The sequence below is a fragment of the Cyanistes caeruleus genome, chromosome 9, assembly GCF_971803275.1.
Source record: "Cyanistes caeruleus chromosome 9, bCyaCae1.hap1.1, whole genome shotgun sequence".
Lineage (NCBI taxonomy): Eukaryota > Metazoa > Chordata > Aves > Passeriformes > Paridae > Cyanistes > Cyanistes caeruleus.
The window spans coordinates 24,250,529-24,275,542 of record NC_141709.1 but is presented as its reverse complement, the minus strand read 5'-3'; the positions used below and the strand labels follow the sequence as shown (position 1 = coordinate 24,275,542).

The 25,014-nt window shown below is 50.4% G+C and overlaps 1 protein-coding gene and 1 long non-coding RNA gene across 62 annotated transcripts in view; one reads left to right on the top strand and one right to left on the bottom strand.

Moving 5' to 3' along the window:
* LOC147651685 (uncharacterized) overlaps positions 1–25,014 on the top strand; it is a 115,556-nt gene that overhangs the window by 7,328 nt on the left and 83,214 nt on the right. The window contains exons 2-3 of one of the 15 annotated variants that reach the window (XR_015290503.1): positions 5–305; positions 2,582–5,228. The exons of 10 other annotated variants lie outside the window; for them this stretch is intronic. This is a non-coding gene — a long non-coding RNA (uncharacterized LOC147651685). Of the gene's footprint in view, positions 1–4; positions 306–2,581; positions 5,229–10,795; positions 14,864–25,014 lie in introns of those variants that run through there. 4 more of the 15 variants (XR_015290505.1, XR_015290515.1, XR_015290516.1 and 1 more) reach the window with 4 other exon arrangements.
* The window catches only part of PTPRF (protein tyrosine phosphatase receptor type F), a 376,832-nt gene continuing 355,775 nt past the window's right edge, over positions 3,958–25,014 (bottom strand). For all 47 annotated transcript variants that reach the window (XM_086902277.1, XM_086902303.1, XM_086902267.1 and 44 more), the window contains 11 exons: positions 22,379–22,502; positions 20,261–20,436; positions 14,274–14,393; positions 13,066–13,220; positions 11,515–11,800; positions 9,710–9,888; positions 7,182–7,308; positions 6,834–6,959; positions 6,048–6,202; positions 5,776–5,911; positions 3,958–5,643 (listed from right to left, as the gene is read on the bottom strand). In XM_086902277.1, the coding sequence (XP_086758403.1) occupies positions 5,575–5,643; positions 5,776–5,911; positions 6,048–6,202; positions 6,834–6,959; positions 7,182–7,308; positions 9,710–9,888; positions 11,515–11,800; positions 13,066–13,220; positions 14,274–14,393; positions 20,261–20,436; positions 22,379–22,502 (1,653 nt within the window). In that variant the 3' untranslated portion in view covers positions 3,958–5,574. The remainder of the gene's footprint in view (positions 5,644–5,775; positions 5,912–6,047; positions 6,203–6,833; positions 6,960–7,181; positions 7,309–9,709; positions 9,889–11,514; positions 11,801–13,065; positions 13,221–14,273; positions 14,394–20,260; positions 20,437–22,378; positions 22,503–25,014) is intronic.

Here is a 25,014-nt window from a genome sequence, read left to right as displayed (position 1 = left end):
ACAGCCCACTTGAAAAAGGTCATAGGCGTCCTTGGAGACCACACTTGGTCCCTCATGCCTAAAAACCTTGATTTCATTCTGTTTCTCTTAATACGTGTTTCCTGTGCTGTCATGATACAGGCAGGCAGCAGCCCTGAAAGGCCTAACAAAACATCACTCCAACACAGGTTTTCCCTAGTCTGCTGCCTCTCTGACCTGCTCAGATTTTGAATTGCCAGGTATATACATACCAACCTCTTAAAGCAGATTACAGCAGCACCAGGCACAACACACAGCCTCATATAAAAAATCAAGACAACTGTCAGGTAACAATTTTGAGACAAATTGCATTTCTGGCTTTTCTGGTGGCTTGGCAGCTGCACTTGTCATCCTTTAGTCAAGAAACACAAACTTTCTATTATCATAGAATCACAGAATGGTTTGAGTTGAAAGAGACTTTGAAGATTATTTTGTTCCACCCCCCTGCATTGGACAGGGACAACTTCCATTAGACATGGTTGCTCAAAGTCCTATCCAACCTGACCTAGAACATTTCCAGGGATGAGGCATCCACAAGTTCTCTGGGCAATCTGTTGCAGTGCCTCACCACCCTTGTAGAGAAAGAGTTTCTTCCTTACATCTAATCCTGCCCTCTTTTGAGTTCAAAGCCATTCCCCCTTGTCCTATCACTAAGACCCTCATGAAAAGTCCTGCTCCAATTCTCTCTTTAGGCACAGGAAATTGTGTAAAGTCTCTCTGGAGCCTTTACTTCTCCAGGCTGAACAACCCCAACTCTCTCAGCCTGTCTTTACAGGAGAGGTGCTCCAGCCCTCTGAGCATCTTTGGGACCTCCTCTGGACCTTTTACTTGCAGGTCCATGTTACTCCTGTGTTTGGAACCCCAGAGGTGGACACAGTGTTCCAGGTGGGGTCTCACAAGAGCAAAGTCTCTACAAGAGGAGGGGGGCAGAATCACCTCCCTCGACCTGCTGTCCACAGGAGACACGACTCAGCCTTTTCAGTGGCAAAATGTTCCTGTGAGCAGAAATGTGTAGGCATGGAAGCTCACAAACCTGTAATTGTTACTGGAGACTGAGATTGCTTATTATAACCAGAAAAAGGGCAACAATGAGCTTTTAATTGGAAGGATCAGGATTATTCCTGCCCTCAGAAATGAACCAGGTCAAACAGGAAAAAAAGGTAAAAAGAGGAAAAAAAAAAAAAAAAAAAAAGAAAAGAAAAGAAAAAAAGAAGTCACTCTTAACTAGGAAACATTAGAAATGAAAATGGTGATGTTGCTGAGGACAAGAAATTTGAGGACTGTGGGGGAAGGAGTTGCCAAGCTACTGTGCAGAGTCTGCTCAGATTTTTTTCAGTGTTACAGCTATTTCTTTCTCCTTATTTAACAACTATTTTGCCTTTGAAAAAAAAATTTAAAGCAATGGAATCCCAAAGGGATAGTGCTTGGTCAGGATGGTATTTGGAGTAGCTGATCTTTAAAGGTCTCTTCTAAACCAAACCACTCTATGATCCTGTGAGTTAACATCACTAGGAGGCAAGCCAAGCTTGGGCAGTGCCTGAACAGCTCTTGCTATAAGCATCAGTGGTATGAATAAAAATACGAAAATCGAAAGAGCAGAAGGGCACCTCAGTGCCCAGAAATTCACCTTTGACTAGCTGCCATTTAGCTGTTGTCCCACCTGCCAAACTGTGGCCTTTTCAGAGCTGCTTATCTGAGGCTGCATTGGGGCTACCTGGTATAACTAAGGAATGGAAAATTTTCAGCAGGGAAAAAAAAAAAAAAAGACAGCAGTAATAGCCCAGCTCGATTGCTCAGTGCAAATATGGCTGGTCTGTTTGAGACTCCAAACAGAAGACGCTAAAGTGTCTTACAGCACTGTCTCCAGACCATTCCCTTCAGATCTGGAGCACAGTGTGGTACTGATACCAGAGGGAGGGAAAAGCCTCAAGCTGATACCAAAGAAAAATGAAGGGGGAAAAAAAAAAAAAAAAAAAAGCCAGCTGTGGTAAATCCTTTCTAGCCAGGAAAAGCTGAGCAGTGCAGCAGCCCAGGAATGTCAGTACCAAGCCCTGGGAGGAAGCAGGATGGCTCTGCCTGGAGTGTGGCGCAAGCTGTAGTGCTGGCTCAGAGGGCAGAGCAGGCTGGCATTGCTGTTCATCTACTATGCACCATGTTTTTTTTGTTCCACTTCTATCTTGTGAGATATACAGAAATAATGGGAAATAAGTGTTGAAAGAGTAAGTGTTTTTAAAATGATGCAAGTCCATTTCCTTTGGAGCAGTGTTGGCTTTGTGTGAACAGGCCAGAGGAGTGGAGAAAAGGGACTGGAGAAAAGCTGTCCCAGCAGCAGCTGTTTTTGCTGCTCTCTGACCTCCGAGGGGCCTGTCCCCTTGACAAGGTGGCATGTGCTCACACTTTGTGCACTGAGCCTTTCCTGGCCTGTGAGATCAGCACGAGGCTTTGGCCATGTGGCTACTAGCAATAGCCTTGTCACAGAGGCCTGGGCTCACTCGTGTTATTCTTTGTGCACTCCATGCTGAGGTTATTCACCCTTTCTCTGCTTCCTCCTGCTTCTGCTCAGTCCACAGACAAGCCCACAGGTGGGGAAGGAAGTGCAAAGTGTTCCTGGACATGGAGAAAGAAGGCCCATGCATGTGTGCATATCTCTAAGTGTTCTGGCAACTCTTGGTGAGGATCTCTGCATTAAAGGCTGTGCATGGACCAAAGCTTTGTGTGGCTGAGTGCTCAGTGAGTGGCAGAAGCATTATCACCACCTGTAGTTTGGCAGCACAGCCCAAGCACTGCTGCTGCAGCACAGGCAGGTGCTCACTGACCATCTCCCAGCTGGCTGGCTGCTGATGTGAGCAGGGTGCCCATCCTCCCCAGACACACCCGTGTGTGAGCAGGTGTTCACTTGGCTTGCTGCTCTGCCATCCTGGACCCTGACAGCAATGACAAGCATCCCAATGCTAGCAATGCTGGCACGTGCCCACAAACACACATGCACACGTGTGCTGTCTCACGGGCAGGAGCTTGCTTTGCCTGTGGATCTGCATCCTCAGTGATGCTGCCCAACAGCCCCTCAGGCCACTCTGTAGTGAAGCAGTGTAGTAAGAATGAGCTAGGCAAGGGGAAAACATTTCTGCATCTGGCACCTACCCAGGAACTGGTCTGGCCTAGCAAGGAACACTATGTGTGATTGAGCTCCAGCAGTCACTGAGGAATCATTATGGTGCCCATAGCTATGCTAGGGAAAAGCTCTTCAGTCTGCCACGCACTCCCACCCATCGTGGATATGCTGGCCAGGGCAGATTTGGCTCCCTTGGGAAGGATGGAGATGCCATAGGGTCCTGATCCATGTGGTTCTGCCCCTTGCACTGGCTTTTCCCTCACACACCTGTGCTGTGTGTAGGTGCTGATCTCTCCAGGAGCTGGCACTTTGTGTTTTGCCATTCACACATAGGCAGGGCTGGACTGGGCTGTCCACACAGAGCAGGGAGGGTTGCCAGCCTGGGCAGGGGTTTCACACCTGAACAAACTTGGGTGCTGCTCTGCAGTCAAGGGCCAGGTGATGGCTTTACTGCTGAGCACTAACATGAATAACTGAGCACATGAATACACAACTGTGCTCAGTGCTAGAGAACAGCATTACTGCAGCGTCCCAGGAGGCTGGCAACCATCACCATTGACCCCTCTCTTTCCTGCAAGTCCAGCCAGTCAGTGCACTCCTGTGCAGCTGCAGAGAGGCAGGAGGTGAGCACACACATGCACAAGAGGAATTATCTTAGGTTTCCAAGCTCCCTCCAGGCATAGGGTCCCTGCAGAAAGTGTGGCACACTCATGGCTGGGAGATACCTGTGGGAAAGAAATTAACTGCCACAGGCTGAGGAGTGTGCCAATTGCCAAAGGAGTCTATGGCCTCGGCTTATTGCAGAAGAAACAGACAGGAAAGCCAGCTTGTATGAAACCCAATTATTCAAATTTATTAACATCAAGAATTATGCAATGATGCTGTAGATTTTTTTTTATTAACAAATAGAAAACAGACTGTATACAACAGTGACCCCTACAGCACTATGCATCCACAAGGTAAAAATGAATGTGTCCTCCAACATTACCAACCCTGGATTGCTGATTTCAACGTAGCTTGGATTCTTAACATTCGGAATACATGTGATAATACAATTAGATACCCTTCCACCACCTTTATTCATAACTCAATGCACTCAAAAGAGGGCTGCTCACTCCCCATCTTTAGTGCAAGCGTGATATAATAAGGAGTATTAATATATAGTACCATTAAATTAAGTCCAGTAGTCTTGCCACATTGGTTCATTAGAACATCCTGAAGTAGCGGAAAGTACAATATTCTAGTGACTCTTAACATTTGCAGGATAGCAGAAATTATAGATACACCCAACCTCTGAAGCCATGTGTACTCCCCTTCCCCCCTTCCCTGCAGTACCCTGCTTCCAAAGAGAGCTGGTGCAGCTCTGCTGTGGATTGCCTAGGCTTGTGCTCCTTGTCTTTGTCAATGCTCTGACGCACTCCACTGGTGAGAGGTGACAGGATGGCGCTTGCACGCACAGAACCGTGGGATTAACACAAAGGGCCGTGTCTTGCTCTCTTGCTCTTTCCATTCCCTCCCTGGGGAACTGAGGGACCCCCTCAATACTCCTGCCCCTTTCCAGCAAGACACACAAAAAGAGGTTCCAATTCCTGGAGCCCGGGATTTCGGGTCTCTCACAAACAAGGCGACGACAACTCACGTCATATCAGGATCTGCCAATACACACGGTCACTGGATTGGTTGAACACGTATTGTAATAGGACTGAATGGTTTCCAGCTGACAAAGGGACGCTTCTCCAGCGACCCCACATGCCCTCCCAAACCCAAACCTACTAAGGAAATAATGGTGGGGGGAAGAAGACTAAAAAAATAATTGGTAGCTTAGGTCCAGTTCCATGAAATTTCATATTCTACAGAGGATTAAAAAGCCTATGGGGAATGGAGATGGGCAGGAACCACAAGCCAGCTGCTGCAAATTACCATGGAAGCTGCACTAAAATGGGCAGAACCAGCAGTGACTGGGCTGAAATAAACACAGGGCAGTAAAAAAATGTAAAAGCAAAAGGAAATTAAGAAAACAAAACCCAACTCCCAAAGGTTTGGCGGGTCCAGTTCTGCTTGGGCAAAACATTAAGACTTGCAAAAAATAAAAAATAAAGAGAGAGAAGATTATAAAAACCACTAGTAACTATTTTACATGTTTAAAAAAAAGATCCCATTCCACCCACCTAAAGCCTTGCTGTGAAATGCAGTCGGCATGAGAGAGGGTGAGAGATGCACATGAGCAGAAATTCAGCCAGAGACTGGAAATGCTTTTGGAGTCGGATTCCCTCATTTGGCGCTGGGGCTAAGTTCCTAAATGCCGTGGTCAAAACTGGTTGGCATGGAGGTCTGCTGCCTGGGCAGTACCTCCACCTGTACAGGACTGAGGAATGGGTGGCTCTGGCTCAGAGAGACCTGTCTCCACTCCTTGACATCCCCACCGCGACTGGAGGAAAGCACTGTTACGTTGCATAGTGGTCAAAGCTGCCAAGGTACTCCAATGCGGCTCTGTAGCACAGCTGGTACTGGTCCTGCAAGGCAACAACGAGGGAAACATGAGCAGTGGGGACACAAGGACAGTGGGCTGTAGGGTCCAACATCCAAAGACATCAGGCCCCTCTCTTCTCCAGATCTCCACTGCCACACATAGAAGGTGAGCTCACCTCTGTCTGCACCATGGCTGGCCGCTGCGTCCGCAAGGTCTTCACCATCTGGAACATGTCCACCACACCTTCGTAGCGCATCCTCTCCAGCACAATGCTGAGTGTGATGAACACACCAGTGCGCCCAACCCCAGCACTGCACAGGGAGCAAGAGGGGCTGTTATGAGTCCTGCCAGCCCCAGAAAGGCTCTGCAGAGCTTCTAGGAGTGGTACAAGCCGCTCCTGGAGCACAGGGACCTGCTCACTGCAGAGAGGCTGCAGTCCTCACTTACCTGCAGTGCACTGTGATGGGCCCATCCTGCCCAAACTGCTCCTTGGTCTTGTGCACCTGTCCAATGAAGTCAATGAAACCCTCTCCTGTCTTTGGCACTCCCTGCTCAGGCCAGTCTGTGAACTGGAACTGGCGGATTGTCCGTGACTGGCCATCCTGCAGGGAGAGGAGTGCTACATGTGAACCACTGGTGAGGGCTTGATCTCACTCCCCTCAGCACCGGTGCTCTGACCTGCTCTCAGACCCCCTGAACCAGGCCAGGTGAGAAGGTGCACAGGCCACAGATGAGCCCAGGGAGATCTTTTGCTGCATGTTTGGGACCTGTGTTTGTTATCCCATGTTCACCCCAGGGTAGCTGAGCTGAGCAGGGCTTTGGGCCCCTACAGGGTCCATTGGGTCAATGTTTGGGGCCCAGCTAGCTACCTATCCACTCTAGGACCATGTTTACTGTAACACAAGGGTCCTGTGCCCGGTCTGGTGCTGCACACACAAACTCCAGGTGCAGGGGGACCTGTGTTAAATGCTCGCCTGAGTGAACAGTGCAGGCAAGACAGGGTCTGGTGCTGATAGGGATCCCTGAGCTGCTCATGGGGCTGACACAGCTGGCAGGGCAGGAACCTGTGGAGAGAGGAGCAGTAGGTGGTGGGCAGCAGCCCTTTTTGCCTGCAGTGCAAGGCAGCATTTGCTTTCCTGTTGCTCCAGGAGCTGTTGCATGCTCCCTTAACTGGCCTGGGTAGGGCAGAGGCATGAGAGGCAGAGAAGCTGGGGAGCCAGCAGGTGCACTCACCCTGGCATCCGTCACCTTGAACTCCCGGAGGATGTACTGTGGCATGTTGTACTCTGCCATGGGGTCCACCACAAAGTACTGGTACCGGGCAGAGCGCTCTGCAGGCCAGTACTGATGGCACTTCTCCTGTGGATGAGGAGCAGGGTAAGACATTAGCACTGACAAGCTGCTGCTCCTCCCTCCCACTCCCTGGGAGCCTGTGTGGTTGTGGGGCCACAGGGTCAGCCACCAGACAGTGGGAAGCTTGCCCAGAGCAAGTGGTGCCAAAACCAGGCTGGGGTGAGCAAAGAGCTTGTTCCCACAGACAGCAGCCTCATAGCCCCCTTCTCCCCACAGCAGGACTCATACCCGGCCCATCTCACGCAGCTTTGTCAACATCACCACAATGGTGGAGTCGTGCTCCCAGAGCATCCGCCAGAAATCCTCTGTGGTCTCGGCCAGTGGTCCCTGCGTGGCGATGTAGGCCTTCTGCCGCCTGTGACAAACATAATGGTGCTCAGAGCAGCTCCTCAGAGATGGGCAGCAGCTGCTCCTTGGGGCTGGTGGGCTGGGTGAGCTGGAGGCAGAGCCCCATGCTACCAGGGAGCAAGGCTGACAATCCAGCTATAGGAGGCAGGTCTCTAGGATGAGCCATGGGCTCTGGGAAAAGATGAGCCTGTTCAGCACTTCTAAGTGCTCCCCACAGACACGGGGAGCACAACACAGAGGATCCAGAAAAGCTCTTAGTCCTTGCTGGGGTAATGGCATCCCCAGCCCAGCCTCTTGCTGCTGGATGTCTCCAGTGCTGCTGTTGCACTGAGAGCCCTCTTGGCACCCAGGCCTCCACTAGCAGGCTGCCAGCACCCACCCAGATTGGAAAGAGAGACTGTGTTTGGGGATGATCCCAGCAGCACCCCTGTGTTCCTGCACTTTTACCCTCTGCATTACCCACCGTCCCTCCCACTGCATGGGAAAACAGAGCACCTGGATTATACACTCCGGACAGTAACAAGGGCAGTGTGGAAACCATTAATACAGTTCTGTCTGCTTTTCTAAAGCTTCAGAATTTGTTCTTTGTTCCACTGCCAACCAGACCACCTCCCCTAATTTTCCCTGTGGCCTGCCCCAGACTGGTCCCTGAAGAAAGGCCCCTTGGTGTTTTGGACTCAGTTCTGCCATGCTGGTATTGTGGCTCTCTGAGCTCCCAGCCCGGCACAGCAGAGCCCGGGCTGGCTCCACCACTGTGGGGCGCTGGAGCCCGCGGGACCAGGGCCGGCTTCCTCCATCCTGCCTTCATCCCTCTACTGGTGCTATTTTTAATGGTGCTAAAATTAATGAACGTGCTGCAGGGCAGCTGTAAAGTGCGGGATGCAGACAGGGGCTGCTTCAAGGTGGATTTATAACACATCGTAAAAAACATGGAACAGGGATGCAGAACGAAGTGGAAAAGCTAATAAAGATGCAGCATCAGTGATATCTGCAGGACCTTGGGCCAACCGATTACTTTAGATAACAAGAAGAATGCTGTTTCAAAGGAAAGGATGGGAAGAGATAACAGAACTTAGGGATGGGGTAAGTAGCACATGAAATGGTACCACCTGTTGTGCCGGCAGCCTTCACCATTTCCCTCTGTAGCATCACCAAGAGGCAAAGCCAGTGTTGCTCTCCACCAGCTCTGGAATCAGGATAGTGGCTGCAGTCCATCTGTCAGACTCAGACTGCAGCCAGGGAGCCACCTTAATGACTGGTGGTGGATGGCTCTGTGCCACACAGGCAGGAGGGAGTGGAGGCTCCCTCTGCTCTGTGACAGCTCTTCTCCAGCCCCTTCATCCTTCCCTGATACTCTGTTCCACCCTGAGGGAGCTTAGCTTGCTTTGGTTTTCCTGTGTTGGTATGCTCCCCTTTTGCTCCTTATCCACACTCTTATCCCCACAGAGCTCTTCTCCCTGGGAACTCTTGCTGGGCTCAGCTGCTGGAGCAGTGACGAGGCACAGAGCTGCTGGCCTGGCTGCACCCACATCTGTTCCCTTTGGCAGTGCCTTTTGCTTCTGGGAGGTTACCAGACCAAAAGAGGCAGGGGCACAAAGCCAAGCTGTAAGGGACGTGCCACATCTGTCATTGCATCCCCCACTTCAGCACTGAGGATGGTGCACATGAGGGATGACCCTACTGTGATGGTGCAGAGAGAGATGACAGGAACAAGCCTTTTATGTGTATCATTGTGATTTGGTTTGGTTTATTGTCTAGGGGTTGGTTGGGAAGGGGATGTGGCCACTGGGCTGTTCCTCTCTCCTTGCATTTAGCATATGAGAATGAGGTATCAGCAGACAGATACAGAAAACTTAAGCATTACTGCCCTACTACATCTTAATTTGTGCTTTCTAAACTGTGTTCTGGAGAGATGAACCTGGTGATGGGCTTCCCAGTGTCCAGCGCCAGCCCTACCTGAGGATTCAGACTCCTCCCAAAATCAAGACATGGAACGTGGAACAAGCCTTGAGCTGCTGGATCAGCCACTCAGTGGAAGCACACTTCTAACTCCAGTTGCTACAGTGGGGAGTTAGGTACTGTAGATATAAAACACAAGCCAAGGGATGCCTACCAGAATATCTTGTAAAACCTTCCCAGGAGCCAACACAGCCTGCCGCTCCAGCCATGTGGGCATCTGTCTACAGCAACATAAGCCAGCCTGGCAGTGCTCACTCACAGGCAGTCTTCACATATTGCAACTACACACACTGCAGTGTCTGAGAAGATGGAAATAGATAAAATGCAACAGAGTGGTCCCCAGCCCACCTCAGGCAGTCAGGACCAGTCCTCAGGAAAGAGAAGGCAGCTCTGCCTAGGTTTCCAAGCAGGCAGGACAGGCTGGCACATCCACCCAAGGTAATCCTTACCTGTAGCCATCTATGAAGCTGGCATTGATGTAGTCAGAGCCCTCGACACCCCGGATGGGCTGCAGGCAGACTCTCGTCAGCTCATACGGCATGATGTTCACAAGGCGGTTCTTGAATTTGTTGCACGGGAGGTTGGCACTGATGAAACGTGAGGTATGTGCTTTAGAATTGGCCAGATTCTGAAAGAGGAGGAGACACATCAGATCCCTGCTGGTGGTGCAGCAGTCTGGGGGCAGAATCAGGACCCTGGTAGCAGTCATGTAGTGGAGTGGAGACCCACAGCAGTTCTCTGATACACACAGAGTCACGAAGCTTTGAACCTTGCTGAGCCAGGGATGTATGCTTGGTGGCGGCAGGGAAGCAAAGCTTTTCCTCTTCCAACAATGTCTTGCTATTTACTTCTCACCCCAGAAGAACCCAAGAAAATGTGAGAATTGTGACAGTTTTAGGTAAAGAAGATCTATTTTGGGTTACTGTGAGACATTTTATGGCTCTCTATGAGTCCCGTAAACTGGAGTCATGGTAAATGTGTTACTTAGATTCAAACAGAAGTCACTCTTCCCCCTGCCAGCTTAATTTTTTTGTTTGTTTTGGGTTTTTTGGGGTTTTTGTTTGTTTTCCTTCCTCAAAATACTGTCTCCAGCATCTTCAGAAACACCCTTCTCTCTATGAGTGGCAGATGGACCTCAGCAGAGGCTCTCTGCAGAGGGACAGGGTTGCTCTCTGGGGAGAAGTGCAGCCATGTGAGGCCGTCCCGTATCCTGCTCCCCAGGGTTTCCCATACAGTGGACACTGCCAGGGCACAGACAGGGGTAGTTTTGTTACTGTTCTGAAGAGATCCTTGGAGAAATGAAAGGAAAATAAAATTTTGTCTTACAATAGAACTGCTTGAGTTGAACACAATTCTGTGTCTCTCCAGGAGTTTCTCAGGGCAGGTGTCACCATGAGACATTCAGGCAGTGAGTTTTACTGTCCCAACCCCAGGATATGAGCAGCTCTGATAACCACAGGACAGAGTTTCTCAACTATTTCCAGTTTACATGGAAAGCCAGTATTTTGACTCTCCTGCTCCTTTGTCACTTGAAGGGAATCCCCAGGGTGAAGCTGTACTGCTGCAGTTCATTTCACAACCTGCATGGTCTGCTGCCTCCCTGCATGAGCTATATTCCCTGCAAGAGATCACTGGACTAAGGCACCTCATCTGAGAATATGGGCACTTAACAGAGCTCACTTCCAGCTCCAAGGCTGTAATAAATATCTGCAGTTGCCATACACAGATACAGGCAGAAAAAGGTGGGCTTGGCTTCTTAAAAATGGTGTACCTTAAAACACTGCCTTCACCAATTCTAGACAGTGAGGCTTGGTGTTGAGGTGGTTTAAAGATTACAGAGCTCAGCATTGAAGAAATGAGACCAGAAATATCTCACATATTTAAATTGAAGCTGTTTCCAGACAAGTTGTTCACAGTAACATCAATTATCACTAACACGATCTGCATCTGATTTCAGATGCAGCTCCTGCCACACAGTGAACCTAGAGCAGAATGTGCTGCTGGGAACTGCACATCCATCTGCCTTTTATCTCCTCCCCAGAAGCTGCCAATCCAGGGGGGACCGTGGCTGACACAAGCTTTACAATTCAAATGTATTTTAAATCACTGCCTACCTGCTTTAGAAACACACAAAAGAATAACTGTCTGTAATGATCCATAGCCTGCCTCTCCCAACACCTGGATAAGCAGCCTGTGGAGCTCTGTGGGCAGACAGGGCACTAGAGAAGTAGGGTGCTGGGGCTCTGCCACCAACCTTGAATTCCAGCTCCATTAAAGTAACGCTCTCGCCTGGTGGCACCTGGGACAGCTTCTGGATGTGGGCTAAGAGGTTGCGTGCGGGCACCTCGGTATTGCCAGACGTGGCGGCCTCCAGCAAGGCCTCGTGGATGAAGATGTACTGGTCCTCTGTCTGCACCATGTAGTTGCGCTGGGAGCGCATGCATGTCACGTGGCCGTAGATGTCCACCGTCTTCTCGTGCTTCATCCGCTCCAGCATGGCATCAATGACAATGAAGCAGCCGGTTCGGCCCACGCCAGCACTGCAGGAGCACAGCACACGGTCTGAGATGACACAGTCTCCTACAGATGTCACATGAGCTCTAACAGTGCTTAAGAGATCACTTGGACTTAGGGCACACAAAAGGGGAGTAAAGGCTGCTCCCTATGAGTGGAGTTCCAAACAAGAAGCAACTGGAGGAGCGAGGGAGAGAATCACTGGAGAATGTGAGAGGCTCCTCTCCTCCTTTCTGCTGTCCCCCTTTCACTGCTGGAGTGGAAAGGACATGGTGTCAACCCTGCTGACCCCTGTGGTGGGTGGCAGCCCCTCCACAAGGGAAGGAGAAATGTGTTTAACGGACAGGACAGTGACAGTGCACGTGTGTGTGAAGTCTGAAGACATGGAGAGCAGGCTGGGCCCTAACACCAGTGAAGTCCATAATTTCCAGCCTGCTTGTCCCCTAACCTGGGTCACTGTTTCCTCACCCATAAAACTAGTACAGCCAGCCTGAGAAGGGAAGCAGAAAGCTGAGGTCATGTACAACTATGCTGAGCCCTCTGCTCAAACACCAAATGCCTCTCCACAACTCTTGGAAGGGCATGTGCAAACCTAATGCTACTCACTCTGAGAGCATCCTGAAAACAGACACACTGTTGTGACGTGTAAACACAGAGATAGGGAGCTAGGCATTCCCTCATTTATGGTACAAGTCATATCCCTAACAGGGCTTTAATACAGCTTGTTTGTGTGTTAATTATACTCCACTACCATCTGAAACAGAGCATGAAAGAAGAGCATTAAACAGCACTGGTAAGGCTGGAACAGCAATGATAGAGTGGTTTGTTCAGTAACAGTCCCCTCTCGGCTGGTACAAATAAATCTTGGCTGGGTAAGATGCTGAGCCTTAGCAGACTAGTATTTTGCTTTAAGACTTGCCTTTCTACCCTGTGAAAGAGTGCTGCTGTAAATACTGCATATGAATGTTGGTAGAGGTCACTGCATCCATTTCTGTCAGTGATGTGCCTCTCAAGGTACCACCCACTTATGCTGGGCACAGATAATTTAATTGTTAAATGGCACTTGCCATTTACAAAATGTGTTTTTGAGGCTCTCCATACAGCAGTGCTGTTTAATCTGATCCAGCAATAGAAATGCCACCACTGCATTACCACTGCTGGGCTTGTTCTGCTGCCAGCCCAAGCATGCAGTGCAGGTTATGCTACCTGAAACCTTTCCCACAAGAAGGGGAGACTCCACTTTCAGACAGGTTAAAGCTCCTGCAGCCAGAAACCAAACACACAGTCCTACCTGCAATGCACAACCATGGGCCCAGCATCTGTTGGGTTACAGGCCTTGACGCGCCGCAGGAAAGTGAGGATCGGGGTGGGGTATTCTGGGACCCCGTGATCAGGCCAAGCCATGAACTGGAACTGTCGCAGCTCTGTCTTCTCATTGGAGCCATTCTGTTGAAGACAAAGAGGAGTTGTTTTGCATGAGAACAGTTTCATCCCAGTGCAGGAACCTGCTGATGGGCCAACAACAGCAACAGGCACGAAAAGCTCTGTGTGATGGTGCAGGTACTGGGCTTTCACCAGTGAAAATCTGCAGGAAAAATGCAGGTTTGTTCCAAAGCTCCTATATATACAGCTGGTCTGTAGAAAATAAGTTTTACAGACAACAGAGCAACTCTGCAGGAGTGGAGCAGGGAAGGTAAAAGACTCTTTTCTGCAGAGCACAGGTTCACTACCTGCATACTCACTGCACATTCAGGGAAAATGGGCACTGTGCATGGAAGGGCTACAGCAGCCAGTTCCCTCCCTGCTCCTCTGCATCATGGTGTCCCTGGGCTGGGTGGTCAGCCTGTGTCTGCAGACTGCCCTGCTCCTCTCTGGGCTTGGCTCAGTGATCTATGTAGCAAGTGGTAGGACTGTCTGGGTGATTGCTGGAGCCTTCCTGGGGCATGAGTGTGTCCCCCCCGAGCCCTGGGCTCCTGGCCCAGACTCAGTCGCGCACAGAAGCAGCTCGCTGCGAAGCCTGTCTGCATTGACATGCTGCTGCTCGCACTGCCCCCATGGATTTCCAAACACTAATGAGGAATGCAGCAGGCAGGAGAGAAGGGTTTGTACTCACATCAGAAATAGCCCTTCCATTTGCATTATTAGTGACAGGAGTGATAAAAATTCACTGCTTCCCATGTTGTCCCTCTAATGGGAGGACAGCTGCTACCTGTACACACACCAGAGGCAAGAACAGCCCTGCTCTGGGGCCCGTCACAGAAAACACAAAGGAGAGCATCAAGTATCCTGGCCAGAGTCCAGTGGTGGCCAGAGGCACAAAGAGCACCTGATCTCCTACTGCAGCCCATCAGTGAGACACGGCTCATGGGTGTACTGGCCACATGCTTGGCCAAGCCAGGTACAGCCAGAGGCCACTGCCTGTGGACCAGGGAGCACCCTGCAGCATTGGGAAGCATCTCTGCAATATGTGAAGCAGCAGCAGCCCAGCCAGCCCCATACCTTGTACAGCGCAAAGGTGCGAACGGTGTAGGTCGCCAGCTCAACTGTATCCACCAGGGCCACCTGGATCATCCCATAGGTTTCCATACCCCGGCTCGGCCAGTACTGGTCACACTTTACCTGCAGGGAGGTGAAGAGAATGGGTCAGCTGCTGGCTGCGGCATCTGGGATGAGGAACAGGGCTCTGCCCTTCAAAGGGTAAAGATAGAAATTAGTCATTGTGCAGGGAGGGCCTCTAAAATCCAGATTTCCTTCCCCAGAGTGTCCCAAAAGGAAAGGCAAAAAGACAGCACCCCCTGGACCCCTTTCCATAAGTCTCAGAATCACAAGAATATTCTGAGTTAAAGGGACCCACAAGGATTTCAGGTCCAACTCTCAAGTGAATGGCCCGTATGGGAATTGAACCCACAATCTTGGTGTTATTAGCACCGTGCTCTGACCAACTGAGCTGATCTCAATGACCCATCGAAAGAGGGATTTTCTTTTTCACCTGCAGCTATGAGTGGAAGTGGCAAAGTGGGCCAGACCACCAGACAGAGCAGCAAGAGCAACACCAGATACCAAGACAGTAAACATCAATTTCTAGCAGTGATTTGTGCCTGCTGTAGCTCTTCTCTGTCTCCTGTTCAGTGAGATGGGCATCTTTGGGGCTTTACTTGAGCAACTCCCTGCCTGAGCTCCACCTGGATGAAGAGAAGGTTAGCAGCTATGTGTTGATGGGAAAAGAGCTAGAGCAGCAGGGAAGAGGAAATGGTGGTTTCTGTGGGCACAGCTCTAGTCAAAGGGCAGCTAAGGTGAATGAGATGCAGCCTGTATCACCCAGCTATGCCAGCCTGGTGTCCATGACTCACAGCTGTGGCAGGACAGAGCTGAATCCAGCACAGTACACAGCAACTCAACAACAGGCACTACCTTTCCATAACATCCATAGTCCCCAGGGTGCCCCTGCCAGCATGGCTTGTGCAGCAAACCACCCTGAAGACAGGTGGGACACAGGCCATGCCAGGGCTCCAGCCTGGATGCTGTAACCACCCTCTCTGCACTGCTGTAGGCTTGAGTGCACTGAGCATCACCCAGTAACACCAACCTGCCCCTGTGGCAGGTGGCACATCCCTGAAAATCTGTATCTCCCAAGTGTTTCAAAATGGCTCTGCATGGAACAGATGCCAGCTCAGACACAGACACATCTTATTCTCCCTCTGCAAGAAGACACAGACTGTGTCCAAACTATCCCTTCAGCCCCTTCCCGCAGGCAGGACTGTCCCATCATGAAAACACTGCTGCTCCCTAGAAATCTCCTGCCCTGCATCATCCTTATCACCCCCTTCCAACTCTGGAGCCAGAGTGCTTTTAGCTATTGGTCACAGCTTTTGTTGCATCCCACTTGGCAGACAGCCAAACACATCCCCAGGGGCCCATCTCTCTGCTCCCTTCACATTCCTCCCTGCTCACATGCTGCTGCTCTCCTCCTCCTCCTCTTCACAGCTCAGTGTTTGTAAACTACTCCACCAGGTTTTTTTTTTCTGTGAAGCTCCAAGCTCCTTATTTAATTGGTACTCTAAGCATCCCTGTTTCATTTGGTACCTGGCTGCCCCACCCTACAGAGCCACAGTGCCTGGCTGACAGGAGGAAGACTTCATTCCCACCCATGTGCACCACACCGAAAACAGTTTTCCACCCTAGGAGAGAGGAGTGAATGGAAGATCATCTGTGCTTGTCAAGGAATAGTAAACTTAATTATTAGCAGAACGTGTTTACAGGGGAATGTGTGGGAAGAGAAACAATAAGCTTAATTAGGAATCAATGAAGTTCTGCCTTTTAATTGAAACCACTTGCAACTGGGTGGGGTTTGTGAGAGCTAAGAGCCCTCATCCTGCACTCTGGCTCTGGAGTGCAGCAACCTGGAGTCAGACAGATACACCACTCTCTGCTTTTTGGGTTCTCCTCTCAGTAAGGTCTGCCCTGGCAGAAGTACCTGGAGCAAGGCTGCCTAATGGGGTACTGCAGGTGCCTGTGCAAGAAGAGCAAGCTCTGCTGCCTCCTGCCCAGGCTTTCCTGCTGTGCTGCCTTGAATCTGTGACTACATGGCAGGCCTTGCAACAATCTCAGGATTCCTCTTCCTCACTTGGCACAGAGCATTTGATGCTGACTGGCTGCAGCACCAGCAACTTGGAGGTCACAAATGTTATTTCACAGCTAAACTGATCCCATACTCATGAGTGGGTGGCAGCTGCAGGCTGTCTCCATGAGGCCTGAGTTTGTCTTGCCTGGTTTGGGGATGATGTGACCCTCTCTAAGGGAGAGGAGAGCACCATGGCATCCTGCAAATGCTGGGGACAGCTGCTTGCTGTAGTTTGCAGGGGATATTTCAGGGGAACAGCACAGCCTGTGCCTGAGCCTACACCTCAGGGACAGCAGTCCCCTCCTGCCACCCACACGCTGCAGGGCTGTGTAGTCGAGCACAAAACAAACTTCAGAGGAGTTTCCTGTGTGGGATAATAGCAATGCCTGGGCTGGTAATTGAAAATTATTTATTCATGACCAGATAAGAGTCAGTCACATTTTCTGCCAAATTTACCCATAATGTTTATGCCCCATTTTCAAGCTCTGTAAATTTTATGCTGAAGCCGATGCACTGTGGCACTAAAGCAGATAAGAGATGTTTTCTTCTGGCAGTGCTTGTTTCTCATTAACTTAAGGAGCACAGTAATGTCCTGAACAGCCATTTATTGCAGCTTTGCTGAGTGGCTCCTGTCCTTCCCCTTTGATGCCCTGAGCCCAAGAGCAGCCAAGGTACCTCTCTTCAGCTTGAGAGCTGTGCTCTGCTCCCAGCCCTGCTCACAAGCTCCAGATGGCACTGCTGTCAGCAAGAGGGCTGGAGCATGATGTGGCTGCCAGGCTTCTCTTCCCCAGGGCCCTTGAGTATCAGCCTCTTCACACCCCTTCCTGGGGACATGAAATGCCAGGGGAGATCACACCCCAGAGACTGCAGCTTGGTGCTCTGGGCTGGAACAGAACAAGCCACAGCACTGCTCTGGGAGACCTCACTCTGCCAGGCTCTTGGGGATAGCCCAGGGTAGGAGGAATCCTGCTTTAATACCTCTCTCCTGGCAACACAGCCCAGCAGGGACTCACCATGCTCGCAGCTTCGGGAAAGCTAATCTACAATGTGTGTTTCTGAACTGCCACCAAATGATTCTGAAACTGATTGTAAAGCTTTGAAGGCAGCTAAATTGCACAATCCAGCCATTTCTATCCTTTATGTGCTTCTTACTTTGTGAAAACATGAAAAAGGGAGGATGATTTAGACCATCAAGCCAGCTGAAATTGCAGACCATAAAAGCTGATGCTCTTTAAAGATTTTTTTTTCCCTCTGCAGCTCAGGAACCCTTTAAAGCAGTGTCACCCCCACAGGGCTGCCAAGCTGCTGCTGGTCCCGGCTGGCTTATCACAGCACTGCCGAGGGTGACCTGGGGAGCTCGCCTGGAAAGGCAGCAGAGCCTGCTCTGCACTGGGCAGCTCGCCATGAGGCCTTGCTACCCACCCCAGGCTCTGCAGCTGGAGAGACAGTCCTGAGCTTGCGCCAAAGCCCCTGGGCAAGGGGACTTTCAAGCAAGGTCACCCTTGGGTAATGCTGTGATGCCATGTGACTGCCTGGAGCAGTGTTGTCCCACAGCAGCATGAGCATCAGCAGGCAGCAATGCTGCAGGGACCCAAGAGGTTATATCAGATGAAGTTTGAAGGCTCTGGAGTGGAATGAACCGCAAAGCAGTGACTCATGCTAAAAGTTTGGAGCAATGGGGAATGACTGGGATTAGGATCTTCACTAGTCCCAAAAAGGTGTGTTCCAAGAGAGCTCTAGCCATCACCAGAAGGGCATGAGGAAAAGCAGAGCAGGAAGGTGGCTAAAAGCTGTCTTGCCTTGGAAGATGCTGAAAAAGACAACACAAAAACCTCAGAGAAAATAATCTCCTGGAAGTCCACACTGCAGCTCCTCACCAGAACCCTGCTGTGAGACAATGCCCTGAGACACCTACAGGGTACAGCAAACACATCCAGGGAAGTGCTTGCTGTGGATCACTGGTTCAACTCAGGAGTAACCAGGCTTCTCTACTGACTCTCCTGGCAACCTGCCTCTCTCTCCCACAGTGCCAGAGAAAACTGCCCACTTCTCATTAGTGCTGGGGATGTGCCAAAGAGGCAGCAGGACATGGGCAGGCAGTGTCAGGGAGTGAATGCAGGGGTCTGGGTCTGGTCAGGTCAGCCTAGAACCCCTGGGCAGTGTGCCCAATCAGGCAGGCTGCCTGAGATTCTGTGAGGGCTCTGGTCACCTCTTGCCCATAGCAAGGATTCACAATGTCACCAAAAGCCTGACCACACACACTGTGTTTGGGAGAGAAACCAATACTGCAGAATGATAGGATGAGGTGTGTTGTGGGGAGATAATGCACAGCTCAGCAGAACAGACATCTCAGGCAAAGACAAGTCCCTCTGGGGTCAAAGAAAACCTGTTATCTTCAAGAAACATGCACCTTGGAGTGCCTTGCCCTAACTAAGAAGCCCAGAAGTTGAGTCAAGATTCCGGGTATGGATTTATTTGGCAACCCAGAAGGGCTTTTCTGTGTTCTTCAAATACATGCTCCATCATTGAAATGTGAAGGCACAAAAAAGTCCCCATACAACCCTCAGCTGCAGAGCGCAATTGATCAGAAGCTTCTGATTTTGCTTAGCCTGTGTGCCAAGCTGTGAGCCACAGGGCAGGTCAGAATCATTTCCCTGCTTGGGCTGTGTGGGTGACAGTGGCCATTGCAGAGCAGGCAGGGCTCTGCAGCAGGAAGCACAGTGCAAAACTGGGGTTGGATCTCTAGAGACAGCTCATCCCAAAGGAATGCTTTTTCCCTGCAGGCTGTAGGGCATTTGAAGAGCCCAGGAAAGCCATCAACAATGCCTGTTTTTTGTACATTAGGAAAAGCAGATCTGTTTTGCCATGGTGATTTGGTGGTTTCAGCCACTTCCTCACAGTCAGGGTGGGCTGGGACACCCCTTCTAAGTGCTAAAGTGCTAAAGCTTTGAAAAGGAGGGAGAGCATGTGGGCAGAAGTTTTAGCTAAACCCAAACTTGACCGTTTCTGCTTCTCAAGAATGAGCTTATTGGGCTAAAAATAATCAGTGCTTCACAGCTTGAGTGCACAAGCCCCTTCTGCTGTTGGCATGGCAACACTAAAATATTCTGCTAGTACAAACGTTCACCACACAAATTTTACTTTTAGGAGCAAACTGAATCATGAGAGGCAGAAGCTTCCTCCTCCTTGGGCAGGCTTTGCCCAAAGGGTGCATCTGGGCACAGGAGCACTTGGTCACAGCTTACAAACTCTTGCTTCAGGGGCTGAGTATGAACTCTGTCATGAAAACTGTATCATCTGCAGTGAGGGCTCCCACTCCTTCTCCAACCCATGCCTTCCCCATGGTCTGCAGGCAGCTTTGCATTTATTACATCAGAATATCTAATCCTGGCAGTGTAAGGTGATCATTTATACATGTTGTCATTGGACAAGGCACAAATTAGTCTTGTTACTGCAATGAGACCCTGTCAGCCATTCCTATGCATTGCCAGAAATGCCAGGTCCCTGTCAGGCTGCCAGTACCCCACAACTATTGCAGCTTCTCAGCTTCTGGGATGGTCCACACTCCCCATCTCAGAGCTTTCCTTTCCCCCTTTAATGAGAGTGATGTGGGCAGGACAGGATGGGTGCACTTGCAGACATGCAAGCAGAACAGAGGTAAATGAGCAGGCCAGCAACAGGAGGTTGTGCCACCCTTTTGCCTCACAGGGATATGCTTACAAGGCATTTGTTGCTGGGCGGCATGAAGCCGTGAGCCACATCACTGGAACTGCCTCTCCCTAGGTGCCCTTATGCTGTGAAGTGCTCCCATTCCTCTTTTCTGCTCCCCAACGGCTCCAGAAAAGAGAGAAAGCACACACTATACCCTGGACTTCTCCTCCAGCCTGGTCATCATGACTATAGTTGCTGTTTTCTGTTCCCACACCATCCTCCAGAAGTCGCTGAGGGTTTCTGGCAGCGGTCCCTGTGTGGCGATGTAGGCGTTCTGCTTCCGATACCCATCAATGTAATTGGCATTGATATAATCACTGCCTGGGACTCCTGAAAAGGAGAAAGAGGGCAAGAGTTACTGGGGTAAGCCCACAACCCTGTACCTACTGCTCTGCTGGGCCCTGCAGGCAGAAGAGGCTGGCTTGTTCACAAGGCTCTTGACAAGTCTCCTTTACGGGGTGATGTCAGGATCTCTCCCAGGAATCCTGCAAAGGACAGGGATGGTGCCTGAGAAAAGAAGAACCCTTTGTAACTCCCACATTAATGCAACAAGCAGGCAACACCAAAGCAGAGAGACAGCTGCCACACGCACACAAAGGAAAATTCACAGGCAGGAATATTAAGGAGCTCATTCGGCCCCAAGCAACTGACTGAAATAATTGTCTTAAATTCACCAGCAATTTGTTATGGTCCTACAGCACCTTTTAAAAATGAGGCTCCTTTATTAGCTTGTCTCTGTTAGCAAGGGATGTCAAGCAGGGATGTCCTCCCATCCTTCCTGCAGGGACAACTATCCCCGAGGAGCCAGAGATCTTCCAACACCGTTGAAACCCTTCAGTGTGAGACCCTCTCTGCTGCCTGCTGGCAGGGGCTGCTCCAGCCCCCACGAGGCCTCCTCCACTTTAAGGAAAGGAATTTTTCGTAAAGGCCTTTAAAATGCAAACACAGTTACTAAAATAAATTCGGCAAAGCAGAGGCCTGAGGCTGTTTTCAAACCCTGCTCAGCATGGGCTGCCCAGGCTGCAGGGAGAGAAAGCAGCAGGAATCTCATTGTCTCCCTAGGAGAGAGCATCTGCATTTCACTAGAGGAAGGAAATAAAGCTGGGGGTCACCCCTCATCCTTTTGTCCTGGGGAAAATTCTACAGGTCTATTCTACAGGTCTCAGCAGTCTCCAGCAGACACAATGTGCTGGCAGCTCTGGGGGAGTGGCAGCAGCTGGAGTGCAGTGCTTCACTCCCTTGGCATGGGCGGCACGGACCTGGCAGAGTGCTTCGGGAACAGTTCCCGGGAAGTGCTCTTTACTTACAGCAACTGAGTCAGGCTGGAAAACAGGGATTCCCCCACGTGCTCACCCCACAGCTGCCTGCAAGGGCTTGCCCATGAGCAGACATGCCAGATTTTCACATAGCTGCTGCTGCTGCTTAACAGGGCTTGCTGTGAGGGACAGGTTGGCCCCCTCTCCTCTTCTTGAAGAGGATTAATAGCGTATTACCATTAGAAAAGGCTTTTCCATCTCCCAAAAAAGGATGCTAGTGACTGTAGGGCCACCTGTGTGCAAAGCCAGGCCACAGTTCCTTCCCCAAGAAGGGGTGCATTTGAATTAGCTGTATCTTCCTCATCCTTCACCAGTGGGCTCAGATCTGGGTGTGCAGAGTTGGGTGCTGATTTATAAAACAAGGGGAATGGGTGAGCCTGGGCTCTAGCTCCTCTGTGTACAAGAGGACTAGAAACATGTATTAGTCCTAACTCCAGGGATCTGGGGCTGGTTCTTGGAGCCACAGGGTCAGTGCTATGGACATGAGGGTCTGATGCTCCCTGATGGAGGACAGGGATGTGTGGAGTCTGATGTCCCAGAGGAAGGAGCACCACTCATAGTGTACTGCTCTGGGCACTTAGTTGGGACCATATACTGACAAGTCCCAGAGAAAGATACTGACCCTACAATTGTGTTGGGACAGAGGGTAGCAGTGGCACTACTAGTGCCATATTTCACTATGTACCAAGGAAGGCAGCTGCAGTCAGAGAGGACAGTGGGAAAGGAGGCTGCTGGGACAAACATGTTTGCTGCCAGCAGTACTAAGAAGTAACCACACAGAACACACTTCTCTGAGGACACTGGGGAAGTGTCTCTTCTGGCCAGCTAGAACACACATTTGATCACACTGATGGATGGTGTTTGTCCCTGCTCAGCTTAGAACACAGAAAAAGATGGGTCTCCTTGCTACAGTCAATCTTCTTGCTGGATGGGGTACCCACTCCAGTTACTCTTACCATCAATGGAAGTCAGGATGACACGCGAGTGGTCATAGGCTATCACGTTTGCATAGCGGTTTTTCGGTTTATTCACTTCCAGGTTGGAGTTCTCCCAGGTGAACTGCTGCCCAGGATCAATGGACTGTGGCGAGAAAAAGAAGGAAGGAATTAGTAGTGGTTACAGCACACTGGGGTGCTGCAGCACAGGGGTTTCAGTCAGGAAATCTGCATTGCCCTGCACACCTCTCTCCAGGCCAGACACAGCTTCCATGGGTGTCCATGGCAGTAGCGTCAAGCCAGACCACACCAAAAAACATTTTCCAGTGGGACGTGCATCCCACGATCTGCAGGCAAAGCAGTTCCTCACAGGGGCAGCCTGCTGCAGATGAGCCTTCATCTCTTCTGCTGTGTGCTCATCCTTTCCTCTGGAGCTACCCATCAGCAGAAATTTGGTCTTCTGCCAGGATTCCTGAAAGACCTGACTGTGCAGATCTTGACCTAGCAGTTTTATTAGCTGTTGAACTGCAGTCTCTTGAAATATAGCAAGCCCTGGGTGTCTTGTGCCCCAGGAGCCTTTGGTATGTGTCCTCCAAGACAGCCTATGAGCTTTTGCCAGGGAATAGTCATGAAAATTAATAGGTTACTATCCACTGCTCCAGCTACTTATGCAATGTAAACACCTCTCATTAGAGTTAATAGAGTGACAAGAAACTATAAACCTGGAGAAGAGATGTGGTTATAAATCTTGGCCTGCACACTATGCAACAGTCTGAAAGGCACACATCCCACTCCCACCTGCCCTTGCACACCCAGTGCTTCCTCCATGAGCCATATGCTGGTGCACCCAGTCCATGGCTGCTCCATGGCCAGGCAGCCTCTTCCCAAAGCCTTCTCTATTGTCTCAGTCCATCCACAAAGCAAGGTGAACAACAACCATCCATAGAGCATCCCTCAGAGATGGGATGGTCTTGTTGTCTGAGAGACACATGAGACACACAGGTAAGACAACTGCCTCATGCAGGGACTTACTCTGCACAAGGCAGCCCTGGGAAAGCTGAGGGCTAGCAGCTACAGCAGAAATCAGTCATTCCATGAATCCCCTTTTCCCCCAAATTAGCAACACTGTCAAAACCTTCTTAAAATCTTGCTCCAGCTCAGGGTCTCTGAAACTTTGCTGGCCCACAGACAAAAACACTGGGGAAATAGGCAAAAGGAAGCACTGCACACTGTGCTCCCTGCAGGCATCTGCGTTCATCGCTTGGCAGAGCAGCGTCAGAAGGTTTTTCAGGCAGTGAAATGCCTGTCTGTCAGCTCTGGATCAGCTGTGAGCAAAAGGCTGAGGTGGGAAGCACAGCTCCCTGACTAGGCTTACATGAACAGCTCTCAGTCCCTCTGCTCAGTTCCACCAACCACCAGCTGTGCAAAAAGTGACACCCATCGACTGTCCCCTGTGCTCCAGTGCTGCGCCAGGTGGCAGCTGTCTGTCCCCAGGTGTGGCCCAGGGTGCCTGCAGGTAGAGGAGCCAGTACTGATGAAAACTCACAGGAGGATGTGACATCACAGAGATGCTAATAGGTAGTTTAGGAAATGTAGGATGTAAATAGACACTACCTACAGAAAACCTGTAATTTTCTATTATCAGTGTAATAAGCAAGCAGCCACTGTGCTCAGAGATGCTGCAGCCAGGATGGTGGGAGTGGAGGCTGCAAGCACCACTTCTGGCTGCAAACCCAGTGGCCTGGCTGCCACAGGCCTTGCACTCTCCTCTGCCCAGGCAGAGAGACATCTCAGCACAGCACAGAGGTTTCTAGGGCACTTTATTTCATTCAGGCACCTGTATTTTGCTTTCAGAATAGGCTGCTCAAGGGATCAGGTTGTTGGATCCTCCCCACTCTCAGCTGCGTGGCAGGGAAGACTCCTGCCCACCCATGGTGGGCCTGAACTGCACAAGGGGAATGCAGAAATGATCAAAGACATGAAAAAATAAGAGGAATATAATATGAAAGTACTTTATGGTTTGGAGCAGAGATAAGTAAGAAGGGTTTTGACACCAGTCTGATCAATATGGAGCACACTGAAGGAGAAACACAAACAGACAAATTAACAAGGAAAATATGGACCCACCAATGCCTATTAGAAACATAAATAACACCTATTTTTCAGAAAGGTGGCCTTAGTCTGCACAGACAGCCCATGCAGTCTCAGCTCCACAACTAGCTGGTGGTGAAGCTGAGACTGGCTCTGACAGTATCAGTGAGCATCTTCTTGCTGTGAAGAAGCAACTCAAGAAAGCACCAGCTGTAATTGCACTCTGTGAACACTCTCTTTGGGCACAGGTGGGTGCTGGAGTCCTACCCCTGCAGCAGAGCTAAGCAGAGCTCAGTGCAGTTGTTCACACTCAATCTATGCTGCAAATCACTGCCAAAAGGCTGCAGGGCTGACCCAGCTGTGGGTGCAGAGTGCTTTGCACAGCAAGTCTGTGTCCTGCCACAGCAGAGGAAAGGGTTATTTCCTGGGGGAGGACAAGGCTGCCAAGAGCCCCCAGAATGGAGGAGGAGCATCAAGGTGTTGCCATTAGGGTTAAGAGCTTTGATGTGCAATGAGTATGTGCAGAAATGGTCTAATCATCATCAGCCTCTTAAGAGGGCAAACAG